At 39.1% G+C, this 20,346-nt stretch overlaps 2 protein-coding genes across 3 annotated transcripts; one reads left to right on the top strand and one right to left on the bottom strand.

The window, feature by feature from the left end:
* The first annotated feature begins 907 nt into the window (after nt 1–907).
* mindy4 (MINDY lysine 48 deubiquitinase 4) lies at nt 908–8,549 on the top strand. Its single transcript, XM_062452757.1, has 18 exons — nt 908–1,039; nt 2,497–2,616; nt 2,753–2,931; nt 3,013–3,286; nt 3,459–3,679; nt 3,779–3,837; nt 3,929–4,038; nt 4,119–4,235; nt 4,343–4,431; nt 4,632–4,733; nt 4,866–4,929; nt 5,341–5,406; nt 5,571–5,638; nt 5,831–5,894; nt 6,103–6,264; nt 6,594–6,768; nt 6,980–7,058; nt 7,163–8,549. Exons 1-18 carry the CDS (start codon nt 980–982, stop codon nt 7,209–7,211), a joined length of 2,058 nt encoding a protein of 685 aa, XP_062308741.1. The 5' UTR covers nt 908–979; the 3' UTR covers nt 7,212–8,549.
* A 5,621-nt stretch (nt 8,550–14,170) lies between these two features.
* Nucleotides 14,171–19,910, bottom strand: alkal1 (ALK and LTK ligand 1). Of its 2 annotated transcripts, XM_062452580.1 has the most exons (5): nt 19,638–19,910; nt 17,609–17,662; nt 16,763–16,843; nt 15,626–15,699; nt 14,171–14,687 (listed from the first exon to the last, which is right to left on the bottom strand). In XM_062452580.1, exons 1-4 carry the CDS (start codon nt 19,903–19,905, stop codon nt 15,635–15,637), a joined length of 468 nt encoding a protein of 155 aa, XP_062308564.1. In that variant the 5' UTR covers nt 19,906–19,910; the 3' UTR covers nt 14,171–14,687; nt 15,626–15,634. The 2 variants fall into 2 exon arrangements, with proteins under 2 accessions (XP_062308564.1, XP_062308565.1); XM_062452581.1 differs by lacking the exon at nt 16,763–16,843.
* Between the last annotated feature and the right edge of the window lie 436 nt (nt 19,911–20,346).

Genomic DNA, 20,346 nt, shown 5'->3' with positions numbered 1-20,346 from the left:
ATACCAACAAAAACAAAATCTGCAAAAAAATAAGGAATTCGTTTTTGGAGGCCACATTAAGGTCAGATTTTAATTTCTTAGAAATTTTAATTTTGAAAACTGCAAGAACTCCAATTGATAGATAATTAGGTGACAAAACGTTATATATGTTCATTTGGGCCAGGGTAATGCAGGTCTAGTTTCAGTCTGTGGTACTGAAGGTCATTTTGGAGAGCCTACACACCCGCATTTAAACTAATTATCAACAACCCTTCAATGGAATAAATCGAAGTATAGCCTATACCTCAAAAAGTTACAAATAATAAATAAAACTCTTAAACGACTAAGGGCAATTTTATACTAAACTGTATGGGTTTTAACTCAAAGTAGTTTCTGGTGTTGAGTTAGCCTTATATTTATCAGTTTTATGCAGTTTCGTGAAGTCCATATTTTTTATGCGTGCAGAAAACAACTGACAGCCGACGGATGTCCCTTCAAAATAAGAGCTTTAAAACGTGCCAGAAGACGAGAATTTGGTAGCGGAGCCCACCATTGATTTAATCGCTTCTTTCAGTTAGTGTTAAAACATACATTTTTCCAACAACAACAATTCGTATGCGACTAAAATATATAAAAAAACGTTTCAAAATCACATGATGCTGGTTATTAGTAAATAAGATGCATAATAGTGAGCATGTCCAAATTGTATTTTGTAAAAAAAGCAACAAAGCACATTTTGCCTCATGCCCTGCCATTGATTTTGACCATGATTATTATTCTGAAATAACTGGTGTAACTTCAGTCAGTTATGGCTAAACTACGTCTTATGTGTATGCACTCTCAACGTACATTTAGAGAATGTCTCATAAGGGTAGATAATAGGCTTTATTTTGAAAATTCATAAAATATCAACCGGAAATAAGAACCAGAGACAATCGATGTCTTCACGACACAGGCTCTAGGAAGTGGTATCAGCAGATACAAGTGTTATTTTGTCATCATGGTTGTTCTAGCAGAAGAAGTTGCTGCATCACTTGTGCGGGAATATCTCAGTAGAAAAGTGGGTGTAATGTTTCTTGTTTTGAGGAATGATACTGTGGCTTTTAATCATCAGACAGCACCACAGCAACACGGACAGTAGCCATCTAATGTAGCTCTAGCTAGCTGTGTAGTAGCTAACCAACGCTATATCATACGATTCTTACATTAAGTAGTTGACATTTGCTTGTCCTAATCCGCTAACGCTAAAGCGAGTTAGTTACCTAACTGTATTATTTAGAAGCGGTGAAAATAAGGTCTGTGCAGGAAATTAGGGAATTGACTTGATGATGTAGTGTAACCATGGTAACCATGACAAATAATACATAATCAATACTGTAAATTATGACTTTTCTGTTTATATTAAGTTGAATTGTTGAATATTGCCATCTTTATTTTGTGTCCTTAAATCATTTTTTTTGAATTTTCAGTGTCCAGGGCCAGGCTGGCGTGGTTTAGTCTAGGTTCTAATGTTTTCACTTAGTAGTAGCTCTAGTGCAGTGTTACTCATTGCGCGGCTCGCGAGCCTCATGCGTCTCGCCAAGCTTTAATTTGTGGCTCGCATAAATAATACGGTAATTGGTAACAACAACGCTAGCTCTAGCTTAGCTATAGTTATTTTCAGTTAATAGTATTATATACGGACTGAAAATTGATCGATTCCGATTCGAAACAAAGTCGCGCACCATTGGACAAAGCAATGCGACAGTGACAAACGAGACTATTTTGTCTTTCTCTTTTGTGCTCCGCTCGGGGAGTTGCGTTTAATTTAGCAAATTGGTTTTTGCATTCACTTAACTCTTCTACTGTCTCATATTAACCAACTGAAATGACGTGCTTTGCTGCGCAGTTGCTGCAATCGATCCACAGTAGTATCGGGTGGGAGGGGAAGCCTGCGTTGACAAATAGAATAAACGCTCTGTTGGCATCTTTGTTGATACTTTTGGGGAAGGTTATGATTTTTAATGGATTTGTATTATTATTATAGTTATTATTGATCACATAGTATTTTTATGGACTCTTTCAAGGGGCCCCCTGGCAGCTGGGGGCCCCAGGCGGTTGCCTACTTTGCCTAATGGGTAAGTCCGCCCCTGTCTACACCTCTGAGAAGGGTCAATAATATGTTAATGATACCCAAGGCTACCATGACTTTCCAATCCTGTTTCTGGAGATCTTCATTCCTGTAGGTTTTAGCTTCAACTGCAGTTGTAACATACCAAGAATTAGGTGCGCTAGATTAGGGTTGGATTGAAAAGTTACAGGAATGTAGCTCTCCTGAAACAGGGTTGAATAGCTATAGGAAAGTAGCTCTCCTGAAACGATTTCAGAGAGTGAAAAGCTACAGAAAAGTAGCTCTCCAGGAACAGGGTTGGAGAGCCCTGATACAGAGCATGGTGCCATAGTTAGGCATGGAGTATTCCAGGAGTAAGGTCACCTACTAGACACACAACCACAATGTTAACTGTTTTTGTGCGTCAGGGACTCAAACGAACAATGGCCTGTATGGACGAAGAGCACCCTCGCACAAGTACCAGTATCAACAACAGATCTGACCTGAGACAGGTTCTTCATATGGAGGGTCTCTGCAGGACTAACAAGGTGACAACGCTGTTTGTGCAAGGCACTTAAAAGACTTTAATTTGTCTGCTTATTTATGGAATCCATAATATTCTCCATTCCAAGGCTAAACGGCTAACGTCTGTTTGTCAATAACAGAAGAATGGTCTATTTTCAGGCTCAAGGCAGTCCTCTAAAATCCATGTTGGAGATCATGGTGATATTTCAGATTGATGGACATAATGACCCCAGAACCAACATCAGGAGTGATGTCCAGAAGTCTCTGTCTGCCCCTCAGACTGTAAACACCAGAAAAGACGACCCGGCACGACCTGACAGTAGAAAGATCATATCAAGGTATTCATCATCATTGATACACATTTGCTTGAAGAGTGAAAGAGACCATTTTGAGGTTTATCTGATCTGTGTGTTATACAGGTCTTTGACAGAGGTTGACTGTCCAGCCCAAGATACATCCTTATCTCTAGCAACAGACAGACAGTCCACACTTGCCCAAATAAGTCAAAGCTCTTCCATAAAAAAACAACAAGACCAACAACCTCTGTCTATGCCTTCCCAAGCCAGTGACCGCACCATAAAGAAAGAACAGTTTTCAGACGGAACAATTTCTGCTACGGAGATAACTCAGAAGAAATCAGTTAGCCGTATCAGACGGGGCATGATGGCTGGTCCTAGATCTAGTTTATCTGAGGTAAAGTATAAAGTGGCCCTGCCTGTTTATCTGAGCCAAGTTCTTTCTGGTCTTATTACAGTGTAGCAATACAAGCATATTGCATTTGAAATTAGCTGACACTTGTGATAATTCTTACTAACTTAATTGATTGATCTTAACTAACTAATTGATTTGGTTTGTCTTGTACAAGGAATCAAATAGAAAGAAAATAGTAGTCTGTTCTCATTTTGGAGTTGATGAAGACAGTAGAAAGACCAGAGATGAGGATGAGATTACTGACCATAGAGAAAGAACAATCACTGGCTCCACAAGAGCAAGCCAAGAATCTTGGATCACACATGAACTGGAAAGCAAGGCTGGAGAAGGTTCTGGATTTGAGAAAGTAGAGAAAAACATACAGAAAGATTACAGGTAAGTAGTTTGTCACTTTTGAGGCTGTATTATGAATATTCAGTTAGTTCTATTGTTATCTTGGTTTTGTTGTTCATTTAATTATTACCTTTTTCCTAGAACAAAATTAAAGCTGAATCGCAATGTTGATAATCTGGAGGGGATGGAGATGATTTTGGGTAATTGGCTTTTTTCCAGAAATACTACAGTTGTTTTCTGTGTTGGTACAGCTCTTACTACAGTGTTGTATTCATGTGTGCTTTGTGGCAGATGACATAGATGATGATGAGGAGCTTCTGGAACTGTCCAGAGTTACCCTTCAATCAAGAATACCTCAACACAGCCACGATACCTATCCCATGGATCAGAACACTGCCAGTGTAATTACAATTTTGCTTACAAAGCCAGCGATGGGACATTGCATTTTCAGTTTGAACTCTCCTTTTTGTGTGTTTTTCAGGCCCTCAAAGAAGTTCTACTTGGCTCCAGAACCAGTTGTTTCAATGCAGAGTGGAAGAGTCAGAGCTTCACATTTTCAGAGATATCTGATGTGAGATATGGAATTATACAAAAGAAGGTAGAGACATATCTGTGATCTTGGACACTTCTAACCACTCCATTTTGGAGTTTGACCGTTTTGTGTGTGGCTGTGTGTACTTCTTTAGTAACATGACTATCTTGCAGGGTGGTCCGTGTGGAGTTCTTGCTTCAATGCAAGCCTGTGTTCTGAAGAAACTCCTGTTTGAAGGGGCCAACATTGACACAAGCTTGCAGTAAGCACTTCTCACATTTAAAGCCATATCCTAATCCCACATGCACTAGCGTTTGAACAAAGTGTTCCTGGCCATTTCACATTAATGCTCTCTTTCATTCTTTCGGCCAATGTTAAACAATCAAACTTGAACTTTCTCATGTTAATTCCATTTTAACCCTGGATGACCTGCAGCTAATTCACACAGCATTTTGTCACCAGGAGATTAAGGCCGTCAAACACCTCGAGGACAAAGTGTCTGGCACTGGCTTCTGCTCAGGTCCTGTGGAGGGCTGGGGGGGGCAGGAGAGCCACCATAGCTGTGTAAGGTCGCACTCCTCCACTCCTTAGAATCCTTGAGTCTTGTAAACTCTCCGTTGCTTAAAATAAATTGTCAACAGCAACTCCTGTATTAATTAGCAATGACAATCACCCTTGCACAACCTCTTCTTACAGAACTTCAGGAAAAAATAATTTCGTTCCTTCAGGACAGTACAGGTCTGATGGTATATTTGAGAAGGTAAAGTATTTATTTACAGCATGAAGACTGTTGATATGCAGTTAGTTGCATCTCCTTTCCATTCAATGCCTGAGTCTTGGGACCAATTTACAGACGCTTAGCATTTTGATGTCTCTGTGAGAACTCAATTGTGGATTAGACACTGCTTTTCATTATTCTTCATTATTTATGAAACACTTAGTTTATGTAATTACTGCATGCCATCAAAGGTCTAATGATGTATAGAAGCTTATAAAATTCCAGGAGTTGGATTATGCCTATAGCTTAAAGACCTCAGACTTGTAACCAAAATGCAGCAATATATACATATTTATTAACATGTCAAATAAAAACAATTGGTGGGGAGGTAAACTGTTGTAAATCAGACATTCTAAGATATATGTGGTATCTCTTCCTTATTTTTTATTTTAGATAACATGTTTTACTGTTGATAACATGAAGGACCTTCAGTTGTTGCTGGATGAACACATACATCAGGTTTGTGACATTGTGCAGTTCATGTTCATGTTTTCCCCTTTCCAAAGACAATGCATGTTCAAATGAGCAAACTTGAAATTAACTGAAGATGTCTTCATGAAATAATGAGCCTTTGTTTTACTTGCGTACCTCACTCAGAGAGAAACATCTCTCTCTCTTTCTAGTTTGAGTCAGGAACCTTAGGATGCATACTGTTGACCATCTCTGTTATTCTGTCCCGGTCTATTGACAGGTAAGTGTTGCATTTAGTACTGACAGTGTTGAGCATGCATACTTTTAATACAATACCAAAAATATTGCTTTACAATAGAAGAAAAGTAAAATATTAACATCTTTGGTCAACAATAATGCAGCAGTGATAAAAGCATGTAGGAGATGCAGTATGTGGTTGTTCTGCTCAGCATTGTGGGGTTGTCCTCTTCAGAGTGAGAGAGGATATGGATGTGCCCACCACCACACTGATCGGAGCCTATGGTTACTGCACACAGGTGTGTGTGAATTTAAATAGAAAGTTGTTGTTTCTGAATCATATTACTATAGTACAAATCCCCAAGCTTTGATATCACTTGTAGGACAAGCTCAATCTGAAAAATGATGTTACTTACAGTACTGCGAGTATGAGTGTGGCGACTGTGCCTGACCTCTGACATTTCACACTTAGTTGATGACGTTCGTGTTTACAATGATCCCCCACAGGAGCTGGTCAATCTGTTCCTGTGTGGGAGGGCGGTTTCCAATGTCTTTGACAATGACATGGAGCTGGACTCAGGTAACGGAAACCTCACCCTCCTCCGGGGCATCCAGAGGCGCTGTGACGTGGGACTGCTGTCCTTATTTGAGCACTACAACATCTGCAAGGTGACACACGCCAGGACACATGATCAGGTCATTCATTAGGGCTCAGTTTTAGGTTGCAGGAGTAACAGTAAGTAGAGAAGAAGTAGAGACACAGGGATGTTGTGAAAAATGCAAACGTGTTGTGTTTCACCCCCCCTCCCTCCCTCTCTCTCTCTTTCTCTCTCTCACCTGCCTTCCTGTGTACCTTGAACCGCCTCTTTGCAACAAAGCATGAAAATACAAAAAATATTCAAAATGAAAAACATAAAAAATGTTAATTCCAAGATGAAAATAAATAAATCATATTCCATCAACAACTGCTAAAATAGTGTATTTGCATCCTGTGTAAGGTTGGATCTTACCTGAAGACTCCCAGATTCCCTGTCTGGCTGGTGTGCAGTGAGAGCCATTTCAGCGTAGTGTTTGCCCTGCAGAGGGAGCTGCTGACAAGCCAGCTCCGGGAGTTCGACCTGTACTACTACGACGGCCTAGCCAATCAGCAGGAGGAGATCCGCCTTACTGTCTGTACGTATGGAAGCACTGATGAGGAGTCATGTTTGTGTTCTGGAAGGAATCCGGTGAAGGAAAGTTTAAATCCTCTGTGGTTCGTGTCACTTGATCTTCTCGTTAAAGAAGGATGATTTGGAGGATTAGAGAGTGGTGTTAAAAGGAAAGCCCACTGTAAATGAATTTACTATACAAAAAAAGGTTTTATTGAGTGTTTCTTTTCTCCCAGCGGTAGGAACCTCGGCCCCACTTTCAGGCCCCCAGGATGCTGAACTTATTCCTCCTCTTGAACACTGCATCAGAACAAGGTGTCTGCTGTATTAAGTCATTACATTCTTCATGCAGGTGTGTAATGTGATGTGCTCCTTTGTCCGGCTAGTACTTATTCCTGTACTGTCTCTTTCGCGCCTAGGTGGAGTGATGCCGTCGTTAATTGGAATAACACAGAGCCTATTCTCTGATTGGCCATTGAAAGTGGAATCATCACATTGAACTCAGAGAGAGACCACCCTCGAAGTTTCTAAAGAGAACCTACTTTGTTGCAGATCAAAAGGAATGTACTGAAGCAATTATTATTTACTTTGATTATATCAACATTAAAAGTAATGTGTGGGGACACCCTTCAAGCTGATTCCAGTACATACAGTGTGTACAGGTGCAATGCAGGTCCATTTCAAATTTAATTTTACAACGGGTACTTGAAGATTGTATCCATGTAAATGTTTTGTAAAACCAACTTGTGGTGCAGGATGTGTATTTTAATAATGAATGTGGCATGGCTTTACCTCCCAATACCATATCAGGAGCAGTGCCTAATATAATCTGAATGTTAAATTTGTTGTTGTTAAAAATAGATAATAAAATAGTAACTTTGCCTTCATAACCTACTATTTTTGTCTGCCATTGTTTATAGATTTCTAATGAGAAAATACTTATTAATGCCTACATTTATGTTTTCATTTGTTAGTAAACAGTTTTTAGTAAATTGTATTTAATAAAAAATATATTATTAATATTTGTAAGCCGACATTCTCATGTGAAAAGTGATATAATTACAATATGTAATATATCACACTAAGTAAACCAACTGTTGTTTGTTTTGTTATTTCTCAAAATATTGCATCTTGAACACACTAGAGCTGCATCCTTGTCCTTACGCTGGTGTTATGTACAGATTTGATTTAACCAGCTTTTTTTTAGAGAGTCTCCAAACATACTGTCTAAAAGTACAATTTGTATGTTTATTTGTGGATCAAGATATCCTTGAGTTTAAAACTGCTGTTTTTCTTTTGTTTTACTCAAATGTGCATAGATATGCATAACATTAGTGTTTCTGAGATGAATAGAGGAACATCTGTGGATCCAGTGTTTGCTCCAAGTATTTTCAGCAATTGAAGTATGTGATACAACATAAAAATGCAGGCACGTTATGAAAGAAAAGATCTTGCCTCATTTCCTAAGAGCACGATTGAAATGTTGAGCACTTATTATTCCATTATGATCAAATGGGGATAAACCAGACCCATATCAGTTTATCAGTGACCATCTGTTGTTATGTATTTGAAGCTTGACTGATTGCAAATAGAAATCCACCCACTCATGATTACATTGTATAATAAGGGCTTGGCCCTTGCAGCCAAACCTTGCATATTATCGTTTCGGTTTGTTGCGGTGTATCCTTTCATATATTAGAGTTCATAAACAGAACGTACTTATATTGTACTTTCTCAAAAAATGATGGCCTTTTTACCAGACTAAGTCTCCCACTCTCCTTTACACAATAAATTATGTTTCTTACACAAACTGTTGTTCAGAGTCTTTTCTCTTTATCCATCTGAGTTTGTATCATGGCTGCAAATAGCTTTTGGGATTATCAGTGGCAGTTTGACACATGGATACCGACTTCATTCATGGCGAGGTGTTAAAACAGAGTGGGGTTGTGGTGCCTACACAGAGGGGGTGGGAAGGAGCCCCATGCCAACACTCCCAGCATCAGGGATCAAAGCAGCTGGCAATAGGAGATGGCAACGTCTCAATTCACTGTGAAACAGTGTTGAAGATCCATGTCTCGTCCTTGGGCTTTCATGTGTTGGACTTACTGGTGTACTTGTGCTTGATGTAAGGGTCAATAGAGGACCAAAGTATACTAGGCCTTTGACATGATATCGAAAAACAAACACTTATTGAACTGTAATAACTATATAAGATGCCTATAAGATATATGTAACATGTTCTACTTTGTTTTACCACAGCCATGAGTTGATACTATGTATCATCTTCCATATTGATACGGTTTGCATATTGCATCAGTCAGATCATCTGATTGAGGTTCTGCTGATGCTGCTTTGAGTGAAAGTGAGTTGTGACTCATGTAGGGATTTACACAAATAATAAAACATAATTTACTGCAATAAACTCATGATAGACCACACAAAATGAATTGCAGGCCCCTCTATAGGAATGTTGCTGCCATCTACACAAATAAAGCATTTGCTATAAATAATGGTAGTTTGCTTACATGAGACCCTGGGGCTTGTTTAATAGGATTAAATTGTTTACTTTTGCCACAAAATTCCTATGGGTTAGAAGTGCGTCACATGGAGCCATGTTTTGGATTGTGTGATGCATAATCTCATATGAGGGGTAGCCTGTCACTTGCTGAGACCATGTAGCTATTGCTGTGTTCTTTCTCTACTCATCTACATCGCTATAGGGTTGTTGCAGTAAATGTCAACCAACTGAACACAGTGACACATTGATGTGTATTGCCTTGAACTCAACGGATGTTGAGATTGGGGGCCTCCAAAGCAGAAAGAAAGATTATTCCACTGTTTATTAACACTGAGTACAGTGTATTACCAGTCACAATAAAGGTATTTGTTTGTGATTGTCTTCATGTCTGAACCATACCGAATGCTCAAACAAAATAGAGATTTTATACATTATACAATATATTGATGTGTGCAGTGCAGATAGCATAGTATTTTAAAATGTTGATTGTTCTTTTATAATGCACATTCATTGAAAACTTAAATCAACTCTTAAAAGTTAAAAGGTATAAAACACTAATTTAGTAGCACTCGATGCTCCCTTTATGCTGGGACAGAGAGGAAATAACCTGGCTTTGTATGTGTTCTTCTCACAGCTGAGTCCCAGAGGCAACAAAGGGGGATTCAGTGCTTGTGTTTAATTGTGTTAGTGCCCTCCCACATGGACTCCCCTGTGTATCTTCTGTCTCTTCCCCTAATCTGTGCTGTTTGTCTCAAAATAAATGATATCTTCTTCAGAGTAGAACCCAGAGTGTACCGCCCACCAGCAGCAAAGGTATGCCTGTGTTCCTGAAATGAGAGGTTCCTGATTCTCTACGTAGAACATTATAAACCTCACACTTATTCCTCTGACCCATATCATTATGAGATACTTATAACTTTTGTGTCTCACAGTAATCTCCTCCTACTATGGATGATCTACAGTATTGTGAGATGTTAAGGATCCCTTTGTTTCTTTTGCCTGAAAGTGTATTAATGGTGTCCTCCACAATGGGGAGGATTTATGAAAGGCCGGTCCTGACTGAGGTTTACAACCCCATAAGAGCAGTGAAACTGACATCCATCTCGTCTTGCTCTACCCACAGCCACCTGAGACCAATATGTGGAAATTTGTCCTAAAAGCATCCCATTCATAATTCTTTTTAATGCATTGTGAAAGTTAACATAAAAAATTGTGACATTCTCCACTTTTGTAAAGCTGCTGCAGTGACACTTCAATAACTATCTATACGTCTTCCAATTGAATGAGACTAATCTATTATTTGTCAAACACAAATGAGCTAAGCCTAGAGTTCAGGTATGGCAATCGGGCTGTGTGCTGTGCATCATCTCACTCGTCAACTACACCTCTGTTACTTCAAGCTCAGAAGCCCATGTCCGAGAAGGCATTATAAATACCACACGGACACACTTACGCTCACTCCCGGAAATGGTGGATGATTCTATGCCACCGCCCTCCACCATCCACCATCCACCCTCCACCATCCACCATCCACCCTCCACCATCCACCATCCACCATCCACCCTCCACCATCCACACTCCACCATCCACCCTCCACCATCCACAAACTCCTCCATATAGTATGTTGTCAGAGAGGGATTTCATAGTCTACAGGCTCCTTGCCTCCTTTGTGTGTTGCATCACTAGTGTAGGTAGGGAGTGCCTCTCCTTAGAACCACTGCCAAATTATAAAGATTTTCATATGGTTATATATAAATAGTCAAATTACTAAACTGGATTCGACAGTTTATGCAACACACCTATATATAGTTTTAGAAACTGCTGATTTGAATTTCTGTAAAACTGAGTGTGTTTCTATGCAATTGAGTTTACAAACTGCTTGCAAAAGTGAGAGACGTGCTGGCGTGAGAACTGTAATCTTTTGAACATTTATTTGCATAAGATTATCTTATCCCTATCCCTGTGTGAGGAGTTCAATGTCTGTTTTATATCTCTCTCCACATTTAAAAGTATTGCTGTACAAGATGACATACGATTATGGTAAAAGGAAGTTACAAATTGTATCCTTTTATACTGTTTATGTATACTGTACAGATCAAAAGCTTAATTACTTGTTATTGTTTTATGTATTCTGGCCAACTGAGCATCAGTTAAACGCTAGTGGCTACATCATGTGTTTTCACTGTTTGTAATGTACAGTAGATTAGATATTGTCATTGTGCACAGTACAAGTGCAGAGCCAATGAAATGCTAATGTTATATTCTCTGGGTGCCTGAACCATGGGAGGTATAGCATTGATTGTACTTTTGACTGCTTGCATTAGGCCTACTTTCAACATTGTCCTAAAATGTTGCAAATCATTCAGTGATTGCACTGTAATGTAATTCGAGGTCATCCGTCATCATTCTGCTGGACCTTTCTGCAGCGTTTGATACGGTTAACCATCAAATCCTGCTGGCCAGACTTTCTGAGATGGGCATCACTGGCACTGCACTTCAGTGGATCTCATCCTACCTGTTGGGAAGATCCTACCAGGTCTCCTGGAGAGGCAAAGTGTCAGGCCCACAGGGATCCGTCCTTGGACCCCTCCTCTTCTCCCTCTACACCACCTCGCTTGGACCAATCATCACCTCCCATGGCTTCACCTACCACTGCTATGCTGACGACACGCAGCTGTACCTGTCGTTCCCCCCGACTGATCCGGGGATCTCAGCTAGGATCGAGGCCTGCCTCACAGACATCTCCGCCTGGATGACCGAGCACCACCTCCAGCTGAACCTCGCCAAAACAGAACTCCTCATCATCCCGGCCAAACCCTCCATCTCCCACGATCTCTCAATCACCCTGGGATCGGCGACGGTGACCCCTTCATCCTCTGCCAGGAACCTCGGGGTGACCATGGATGACGAGCTCTCCCTCACAGCCCACATTGCTGCGGTCTCCCGGTCGTGTAGATTCACCCTCTACAACATCCGGAAGATCAGGAGATACCTATCTGAGCATTCCACCCAGCTGCTAGTCCAAGCACTTGTCCTCTCAAAGTTGGACTACTGCAACTCGCTGCTCGCCGGTCTCCCAGCATGCGCAACCCGCCCTCTCCAGAGGATTCAGAACGCAGCGGCCCGTCTGGTCTTCAATCGACCCAGACGCTATCATGTTACCCCGCTCCACATCTCCCTCCACTGGCTTCCCATCACGGCCCGTATCAGATTCAAGACTCTGGTACTGACCTTCCGAGCGGTGAACGGGACTGCACCCGACTACATCAAGTCTCTCCTCCAGCCTTACACCCCCCCCCCCCCGCCATCTACGGTCTTCTTCTGACAACCGTCTGGTGGTCCCACCGCTCAAGAGCGCCCGGTCCCAACACAAGCTCTTCTCCTGTCTGGCCCCCCAATGGTGGAATCAACTCCCCACCTCCATCAGGGACACTGACTGTCTCCCCACCTTCAAGAAAAGGCTCAAGACGCACTTGTTCCGGGAGTACAACGGCACTTAGGAATGCTTGGCTGGACCTGATGTTAGTTTCCTCCAGGATCACAATGACTCGTATTGAGAGACTTGTTGCTCTTGTTGGTTAGTTGTAACGGTTTCAAATTATTGTACTCGCTGTGAAATATTTTACTGTTGATTGTTTTTTCTACAGGTACACTCTTGCACTCTTGTGGGGAGTTTCATGTTGTTCAATTGTAACTTGTTTAACTGCATGCTCTTATGGTTCTTCCCTTTGGCACTTATTTGGTTTTCCACAATGTATGCTTCATGTTTTGGCTGCTCGCAATGTTTTGAGGCTATCTCGTTGTTATGATCAGTGACCTATGCTCTTTTGTAAAGCTCTCTCTTGGAAGTCTCTTTGGATAAAAGCGTCTGCTAAATGCATAAATGTAAATGTAATGTAATGAAAAGGGGGTTGCTTCATTGTTTTCTGACTGATTTCATGGACTATCCTAAATCTAAACAAATCAAACTGGTTCATTTTGGCAAGCATGTTGGCCAAATGTGTTTCACTGAGTATATGTTATAATGATTAAAAAAGTAAGTGTCATGGCTCGAGCCTCCTCGAGTGTGTGTGTCACTGTGGCTGCTCATTTTTATAATTTACATCTGTTGCTGTTGGTTTCTCCATTTAATCCTGGTTTGTTCCTCTTCTCTGTCAGATTGTTTTGCAGAACTCAAAGTGACTGCCAGGTTGGTGTCAGACTCCTCGTGTCTGGATTATTATTTGATATATCCCGGACTATTTAGTTAGTTTGCACTTTATTTTTAGGATAACCTAGAACTTTCAATATTTTGTGGTATTTTTCCCAGTATGGAATCCTTGTTTTTCTTTGCTTGGAGACCTGATTAAAGAACTCTTATTATTGACATGCTCTGCATGTGGTTCTTTTCAACATAAAAAAAAGCAGTGTGAATTACTATTATTTGTGAATGTGTTGGCTTGCATCAATGCATCAATTGGAGCCTAGATGAGGATTGAAAGTCATCGACTTGGAACTGGTGTACTGTCTGTTCTCCAAGAGCTCAACAATTCTGAGAGCTAGGAGGTTTCTTCTCAGGAGACAAACATTCAGATGATTCTTGGCAGCAATTTTTAAATCATGTCGGCTCCAGATATGGCAATTCAGTAACGCATGAGTGGAAAATCTGGTGTGCATTTTATCTCTCTCAAAACTTGTCTTGTGTTCGTACATTGTAGGCCCTAAGTTCAGTGTCAGATAGATGTACTGCTTTGTCCTTAAAATAGATGCTTTTATCAGACCCTGTGAAGATCATAACATCACTAAGTTGTGTAAAAGCACTTTCCTATTCATTCCTGTAGCTTCTAATTGAATGTAACAACTGGATAAAGCTCTGACACATTTCAGTCTTCAGGCTTTTGTAAAATGAATCAACACACTCTGTGCTTAATATTTTTTTATTGTTCAGTTCTGCAGTGCAATATTCACTATTGTCGTCATTCAATATATTCTCACTTTCTGAAATCATTCAAGTGCCAAGTTATACAGTATGTAATGAAGACAATGACAGTGATTGGCATAGCTCCAACACCAAGGCGGGCCATCAAAGAACACAATTTTAAACAAATAATTCTTAGTTTGAATTTGTCACAGTTGATTCTTTTATTCTACATCACATGGTTAATTTAAGAAATATTAATAATTGGAAAGCATTCATTATAATTATATACATACTATTTAAATAAATAGGTGTATCCATATTAAATTAATGTTTTCTTAAAAATACATGATATGTGAAAATATACAGCAAATCTATCTCATGAAACCAACCAAGTCAGCTGGCATTTTCAATATTGACAACATAAATATAAATACTATAAACAATTACAGCACTATGTTCTTATGACTGCTGCAAACTGAAGGCACTTCCTTGGCAACACATTAATCCCTCGTTAATTAGTTTGAACCTGAAAAACAAAAAATGTATCAATAAAACTGCATATATCCACAAATAGGGGGACAAGTTACAATAATAATGAATTGTGAGATTTGAGTCAACCACTGGCCCACAGTTTATAATTCTATCTACATTTCATCGATGAGACTATCCTTTAGTGACAGTCTAGACTAATCAATTATATCATATGGCACAACTAGGTGCAATGTAAAAATGAGTAGCATTCTTGTCTTTCTTCTATATTAAGGTTAAGGTGCATCTATTTAGTTGTACAAATGATCCACATTAATAATGCACTAATAGGCCACTGGAGTTCATTATTTTTGTGACATTTAGGTGGCAGCACATAGACCTCCAACAATGGCCCAGATGAGAGCACCTTGTCTGACTCACTTGAGAGACTGAATAACTATTAACAGTCCAGTACCCTCAATTTGCAAATCAAATGAATTCCTACGCCAAGGCAATTAACATGGCCGTTTCAATGGAAGGACTCATTCACATCAACCGGTCATCTGTCAGCTCTGAAGGAAACCAAGGAGATAAGGCTCCAGACATGAAGTTAGCTCTAAATATGTACAAATGAGTCGCCAGAATGATCATCTTTACACCAAGACCTGTCTTCTCAATTAGCCTAACCAAGACAGTCATATGGCGTAGAGTCTGGATGATGTTGATTTTTGTTGACATTTTCATAAATGTCTGTTGAGGCAGCATATATTACATGAAGGATAATGCAAAAAAGCAGTTTCCATGAGGTGAAAAAAGAAACTAGCGCTGAGAACATGTGGTTATGTAAACATAAGTTATTTCCTATCCTTTTACATTACTTACATATGCCACCCACAAATAGGAGTCTGTTCAATGCACAAACAAAATTATTATAATCTTTATCTTTACTAACACAGATGTTCATTTCATGAAATGAATCAAAGAACACATACTCACATGAAATGTCTATGATTGTGTGCACAGTGGACTCATTGCTAGCCTTGTTAGCAATCTTGCACATCTCTTGTAGTCTGTTGAAACACACAAAATAGATGACTAATTTCAAAAGGACTATACTGGACTTACAGGTATATTATCACACTTCTATTTTGAAAACACTATTCTCAGAAAAAATATCTGAATGCTCCATTACATTATGAATACTAGATATGTGAAGCCTAGAAATAAACATACTGTACTGTATAAATCCACTGTCTGAGAGGTTAACACAAAATGTTTCAACTCTCGAGACAGCAATGTGATGTTTAACTTTACAGCACCAAAAAGAAAATATAATGGGAAGAGACTCCATGCTCTGATTCACGGTGTACACAGTAGAAACAGTACTCATTGTTCAGAAGAGTTAACTTTCTTTTTATGTTACATAATGGTTTGTGTAGGGACAGACTGTACCACAGTGAGTGGATGGCTGTTCACCACAAGTCTACTGATTCAGGGAAGACAAGTAACACTGCGATTCAATGAATCACCATTGTCAATATGAGGTTGTTAGCCACGACCGTCTGCCTGGCTGTAAAGTGGGGCACTTATGAACTAAGTCTTTCTATTCATAATGAGGTAAACTTATTCAGTGGCATTAACTTCACTGGTGACACCTCTTTGAAAATAGAATTTAGCTTGACAAAAGTATCCTATTTTCACAGTTGTAGGCCTTGGAAAACATAGTGAAGATTGATTCCAAAATGTGTCAACCATAATCTTATCAGTTTTTTAGACAATTACGCTAGATAGAGTGCCAGGTTTACATTCTGGTTACGTTTTTACTATGATACTTCCACATCAGGTAAGAATTGTATGTTTACAGAACAAGACAAGTGAGCATTCCCTCAGCAATCCCATACAAACCAGTACTAAGGAATACCTTGTATCTTAAGCTTGCTGTCATTAGAAGTGGAATCAATTTACTTTAGTCATTGAGTGATTGACATGGTCAATGGTAGCATTATGAGATCTCAAATAGTCCAAGTTTGGGCTCCAGAGTTGACTAAACTCTGTGGAGCCTTCTCTTATCGCCTCATACTTGACGCAAACAGATCAAAAATGCATAAAAGAGTAATTAAGATGCAAACGTACATGCTGGTCGTGAACAATCCCTTGTATTGTGATATAGTCTATGAAAATGTGTTCTGCATTCCGAAGAGAACTTGACTGGTCCTGCTTGAGAAAAAAGTTATCATCAGGTAGATGGTACACCATTGCATTCTCTATAGACTTACTGATTGCATGACACCTTTACCCTTGTGCAGTATTTAGATCAGGAATCAGAGCTCAACTGGTCCATATTAATACCTGACATTACATAACTGGACTGAGCCTTTAATGACGTTGTTTTGAAGTGAAGTGTTTCTGGCTCTCTATCAAGCTTCCGGATAAAGGTTTTTCACACCAATTACAAAAGTTTGCTCTGAGGTCTTGAGACAAATAATCAGCTTAACTTTATAATGCCTTCAACTTCATTCTAACAGGTTTTAACTATGTGCTGCTTTTCTATAGCTTTCTAAAGCACAAATTATACAGAGTTCTGTAAGATCTACTCATGCACTGTTTAATGCTTTGGTTTGCATGTATAGCTCTATGTCTGAATTTCATTCTTTCCCAACATGATTTAACACAAAGGATGTTGCGAAAAAAGGAGGTTTGCATGTACAGCTATGTCTGAATTCCATTATTTCTCAACATGGTCAAACACAAATGAGATAAGCCAAATAAGGTATTCCTTGTTTTTAATAGGAATTATTCTCTTTTTGAACTATTTTTATAACTTTTCTATGCCCATTTTTCATAGGTGTTCAACTTCTGCAACCCACATGCAAACGAACATTAATTTGTGAGCAAGCGATATCTACCAACAAACAGATGGTAAGCATCAAGATTTTTCAACTCCCTAAATGAATAACACTTGTTTGTAAGTTTTCTTACCTGTGAAATGCTTTATGAACTTGTCTTTCAGGTTTATATCTCTTGGGACAATCTCTACAAAAGATAATTGAGAGTTACTTCATGGGAGGATTCATGATTTTACAATTGTTTCAATTTAATCTTCAAAATATAATACCACTAGGACACATAACATGATGTATAACACACACTTTGTAATTCAATAACATTCCACACTTATAACAGAAATGCCACAGTATATAATTACCATGAGGTCTAATCGGTATTTATTACAAATGTAATTCTACAATTATACCAAAACCATTTAGTGGGGGGCATCAAAACAGGTTCAGAGGCTAATTGCATAGAATCTACTGCTCAGTTGCCCGCCTTCACTACAAACACGCAAAGCATACAGGTGTCCCGTATGTACAGCCTAAAAGGGTAAGGAGATTATTGTTCGGCAGTTGTTAATGCTTATCAATGTCATAAGAATAACTTGACGCAGATGCATGGCTAATATTAGTGTCCAGACTAGAGTGAACAGTACTGCGCTTATGAATAACTGAAATGAAAGAGATGATCCCATTAATTAGAAAACACTAGAATGAGCCACAGAAATTCTTTTGATTTCCAGAAAGAACAACCTTTTACTTACCACGCAAAAGCAGACAGATAAAAAAGTATTTAAGGTATACAGTATAAGTAATGAACCTAAGGAGAATAACAGCCCAAAGCTTAATCAGGCCACTGCATTACACTGAGTTGTGCTAATATTTGTCTGCAAGAAATGTATGGTTATAAAACAATAACATAATTACAGGCTTAAAACTGTTTTGAATTGGATGCTACAGTATCAGACACACTCTAGAGTATACCATACACTTTAACAGAAGTTTTTATTGAAATACCACAGAACAAGCAAGTAAATACTGTATATCAATAATCTGTTATACTGAGTATATATTTTTGGTGTCCCTGCTTATTGAGTATCTGTGAAAGGACCATGTGAACGTTCACACAACCTCTACCATACTGGCACAGACAGTACATTGGTACTGACTGTAAATCCCTTTTTCATTTTTGCGTGCAACACAATTCTGAGTGGCAGTGGATCTTAGAAAGCGTCATACGCACCACTTGATAATTTGCTGCATTTGATGTCCTTAAAAAACACATTCCGTCTGGCCAATGGTCTGTGAGGTTCTTTTCCTCTTACATTAGTGAGTCCAAGAAATTGCCTGGACAACATTGAGATGTCTTGAATTCTCCAAAGACAACCTTTGACCTAACATTTGACCGGAATGTTAATACAACATTCCAAAACATAATCTTAAATGATCTAAACGGTGTAAAATCAACATGCTTTTAAGTGAACCAGGGGCACTGTTCAGAGTGACAACTGAACAGATCAAAATTAGAGAATTACTATAGTAGTTAAGTTGAGATCCACAATCCATATATAATGCATTTCAACACTAACTTCAAGATACAATACGTTAAAGCCATCTGAATCAATTAGTGTCCAGATCCAGCAGGGCTATACCTCAATTTAAGACATTACATTAAATTCTTATACAGTATTCATATTCAACAGGTGTGAAATTTTTTTGTTGTCTCAGCTTGACTGTGGGGACAAAAGTAGCCAATCCTCTTGTGCTCATGCAATAATCTCACTACTGCGTGACAAGAAAGATATCGAGGGGGGTGGGGGGAAAGGGAGGGGTTAATCATTCAGGTTTGAGATTTTACAATGAATCATTATTTGAATGAATCATTCATACAGTTTATTATGCTGCTGATCCTCCATTGCCAATTTGATGATGCCAACGGCTCTGCCATCTATTGATAACCCTTAACACAGGCAATAGTTGAGCCTTCTGGAATATAGATCTTCTCACATAGTTATTGGTTTAACAGTCATTTTATATCTTATGGTGAATATCATTTTTAAATAAGGAATGGGCTTCTGTGACACTCATTGACCAACAAAACCAACGACAGCTGCCTCAGACTGTAAAATGGGGATTATGCTTTCATCATAACCTAAAAATAAATCTTATCAGCTTACCTATTGGTCTACTGTTATCCAGCCTAGGAACATATAAAGGCTTTTCACAGGAGGAGAGCTTTATGTCTTGGGCTGCAGTTAGGAGACCACTGCTATAGCGCCTGGAGATGGGCTTGTCCCTTGGATTGTCTCCGATAACCTGTAAGATTAGATCCAACAGGGTCCTTCTCTCTTTCTGCTTGACTTCTTTGCTGTCCATGCACTGGCCTGAGGTGACGAGAAGAAGGAACACACTCAACAGAATATGCCATTTCCTCTCCGCTTGCATGGCTTCTGTGGTTGACAAAATAATCAGAAAAGAGAAATCTGATTCATGTTGGTTAAAACATATATCACGTTTATGTCATGTTAACGTATGTGAAGAAAAGTAGATGATTTTAAAGAAGCGACAGAATAAGTTGTAGTTTCTCAGTCTGAATACACAATGATATTTATCTCATTTTAATATGCAATAATGTCGATCACAGAATCAGTACAACCAACAGTTAAACTGGACTCTTGGGGTGTTTTGTCACACCCCAACAGTCCATAGCAAATTAATGTGGTCATTTTCTTAATGACCAACAGTCTCTGAGCACAGCTTAATATTAAAGTCTAATAAAAAGGTGTTACATGGATGTTGTGAGGAGCGGTTGAAAAGTATAACCTTTAAACAAATCCAAGAAAAAGATAAATAAACTTTAAACAACTCAAACTTACACGTAGGTTA

This window comes from Osmerus eperlanus, chromosome 26, assembly GCF_963692335.1.
Source record: "Osmerus eperlanus chromosome 26, fOsmEpe2.1, whole genome shotgun sequence".
NCBI lineage: Eukaryota > Metazoa > Chordata > Actinopteri > Osmeriformes > Osmeridae > Osmerus > Osmerus eperlanus.
This window is presented reverse-complemented; position numbering and strand designations above follow the sequence as displayed.

What these genes read in the sequence shown, in the direction of transcription:
- mindy4 (XM_062452757.1), top strand. Translation starts at nt 980, where the DNA reads ATGGTTGTTCTAGCAGAAGAAGTTGCTGCATCACTTGTGCGGGAATAT. An exon ending in ATGGAATTATACAAAAGAAG is followed by an intron (nt 4,236 to 4,342) that starts GTAGAGACATAT and finishes ACTATCTTGCAG; the next exon opens with GGTGGTCCGTGTGGAGTTCT. An exon ending in AGCACTACAACATCTGCAAG is followed by an intron (nt 6,265 to 6,593) that starts GTGACACACGCC and finishes ATCCTGTGTAAG; the next exon opens with GTTGGATCTTACCTGAAGAC.
- alkal1 (XM_062452580.1), bottom strand. Translation starts at nt 19,905, where the DNA reads ATGCAAGCGGAGAGGAAATGGCATATTCTGTTGAGTGTGTTCCTTCTT. An exon ending in GGATAACAGTAGACCAATAG is followed by an intron (nt 17,663 to 19,637) that starts GTAAGCTGATAA and finishes TATCTTTTGTAG; the next exon opens with AGATTGTCCCAAGAGATATA. An exon ending in GTTCATAAAGCATTTCACAG is followed by an intron (nt 16,844 to 17,608) that starts GTAAGAAAACTT and finishes TTTCTCAAGCAG; the next exon opens with GACCAGTCAAGTTCTCTTCG.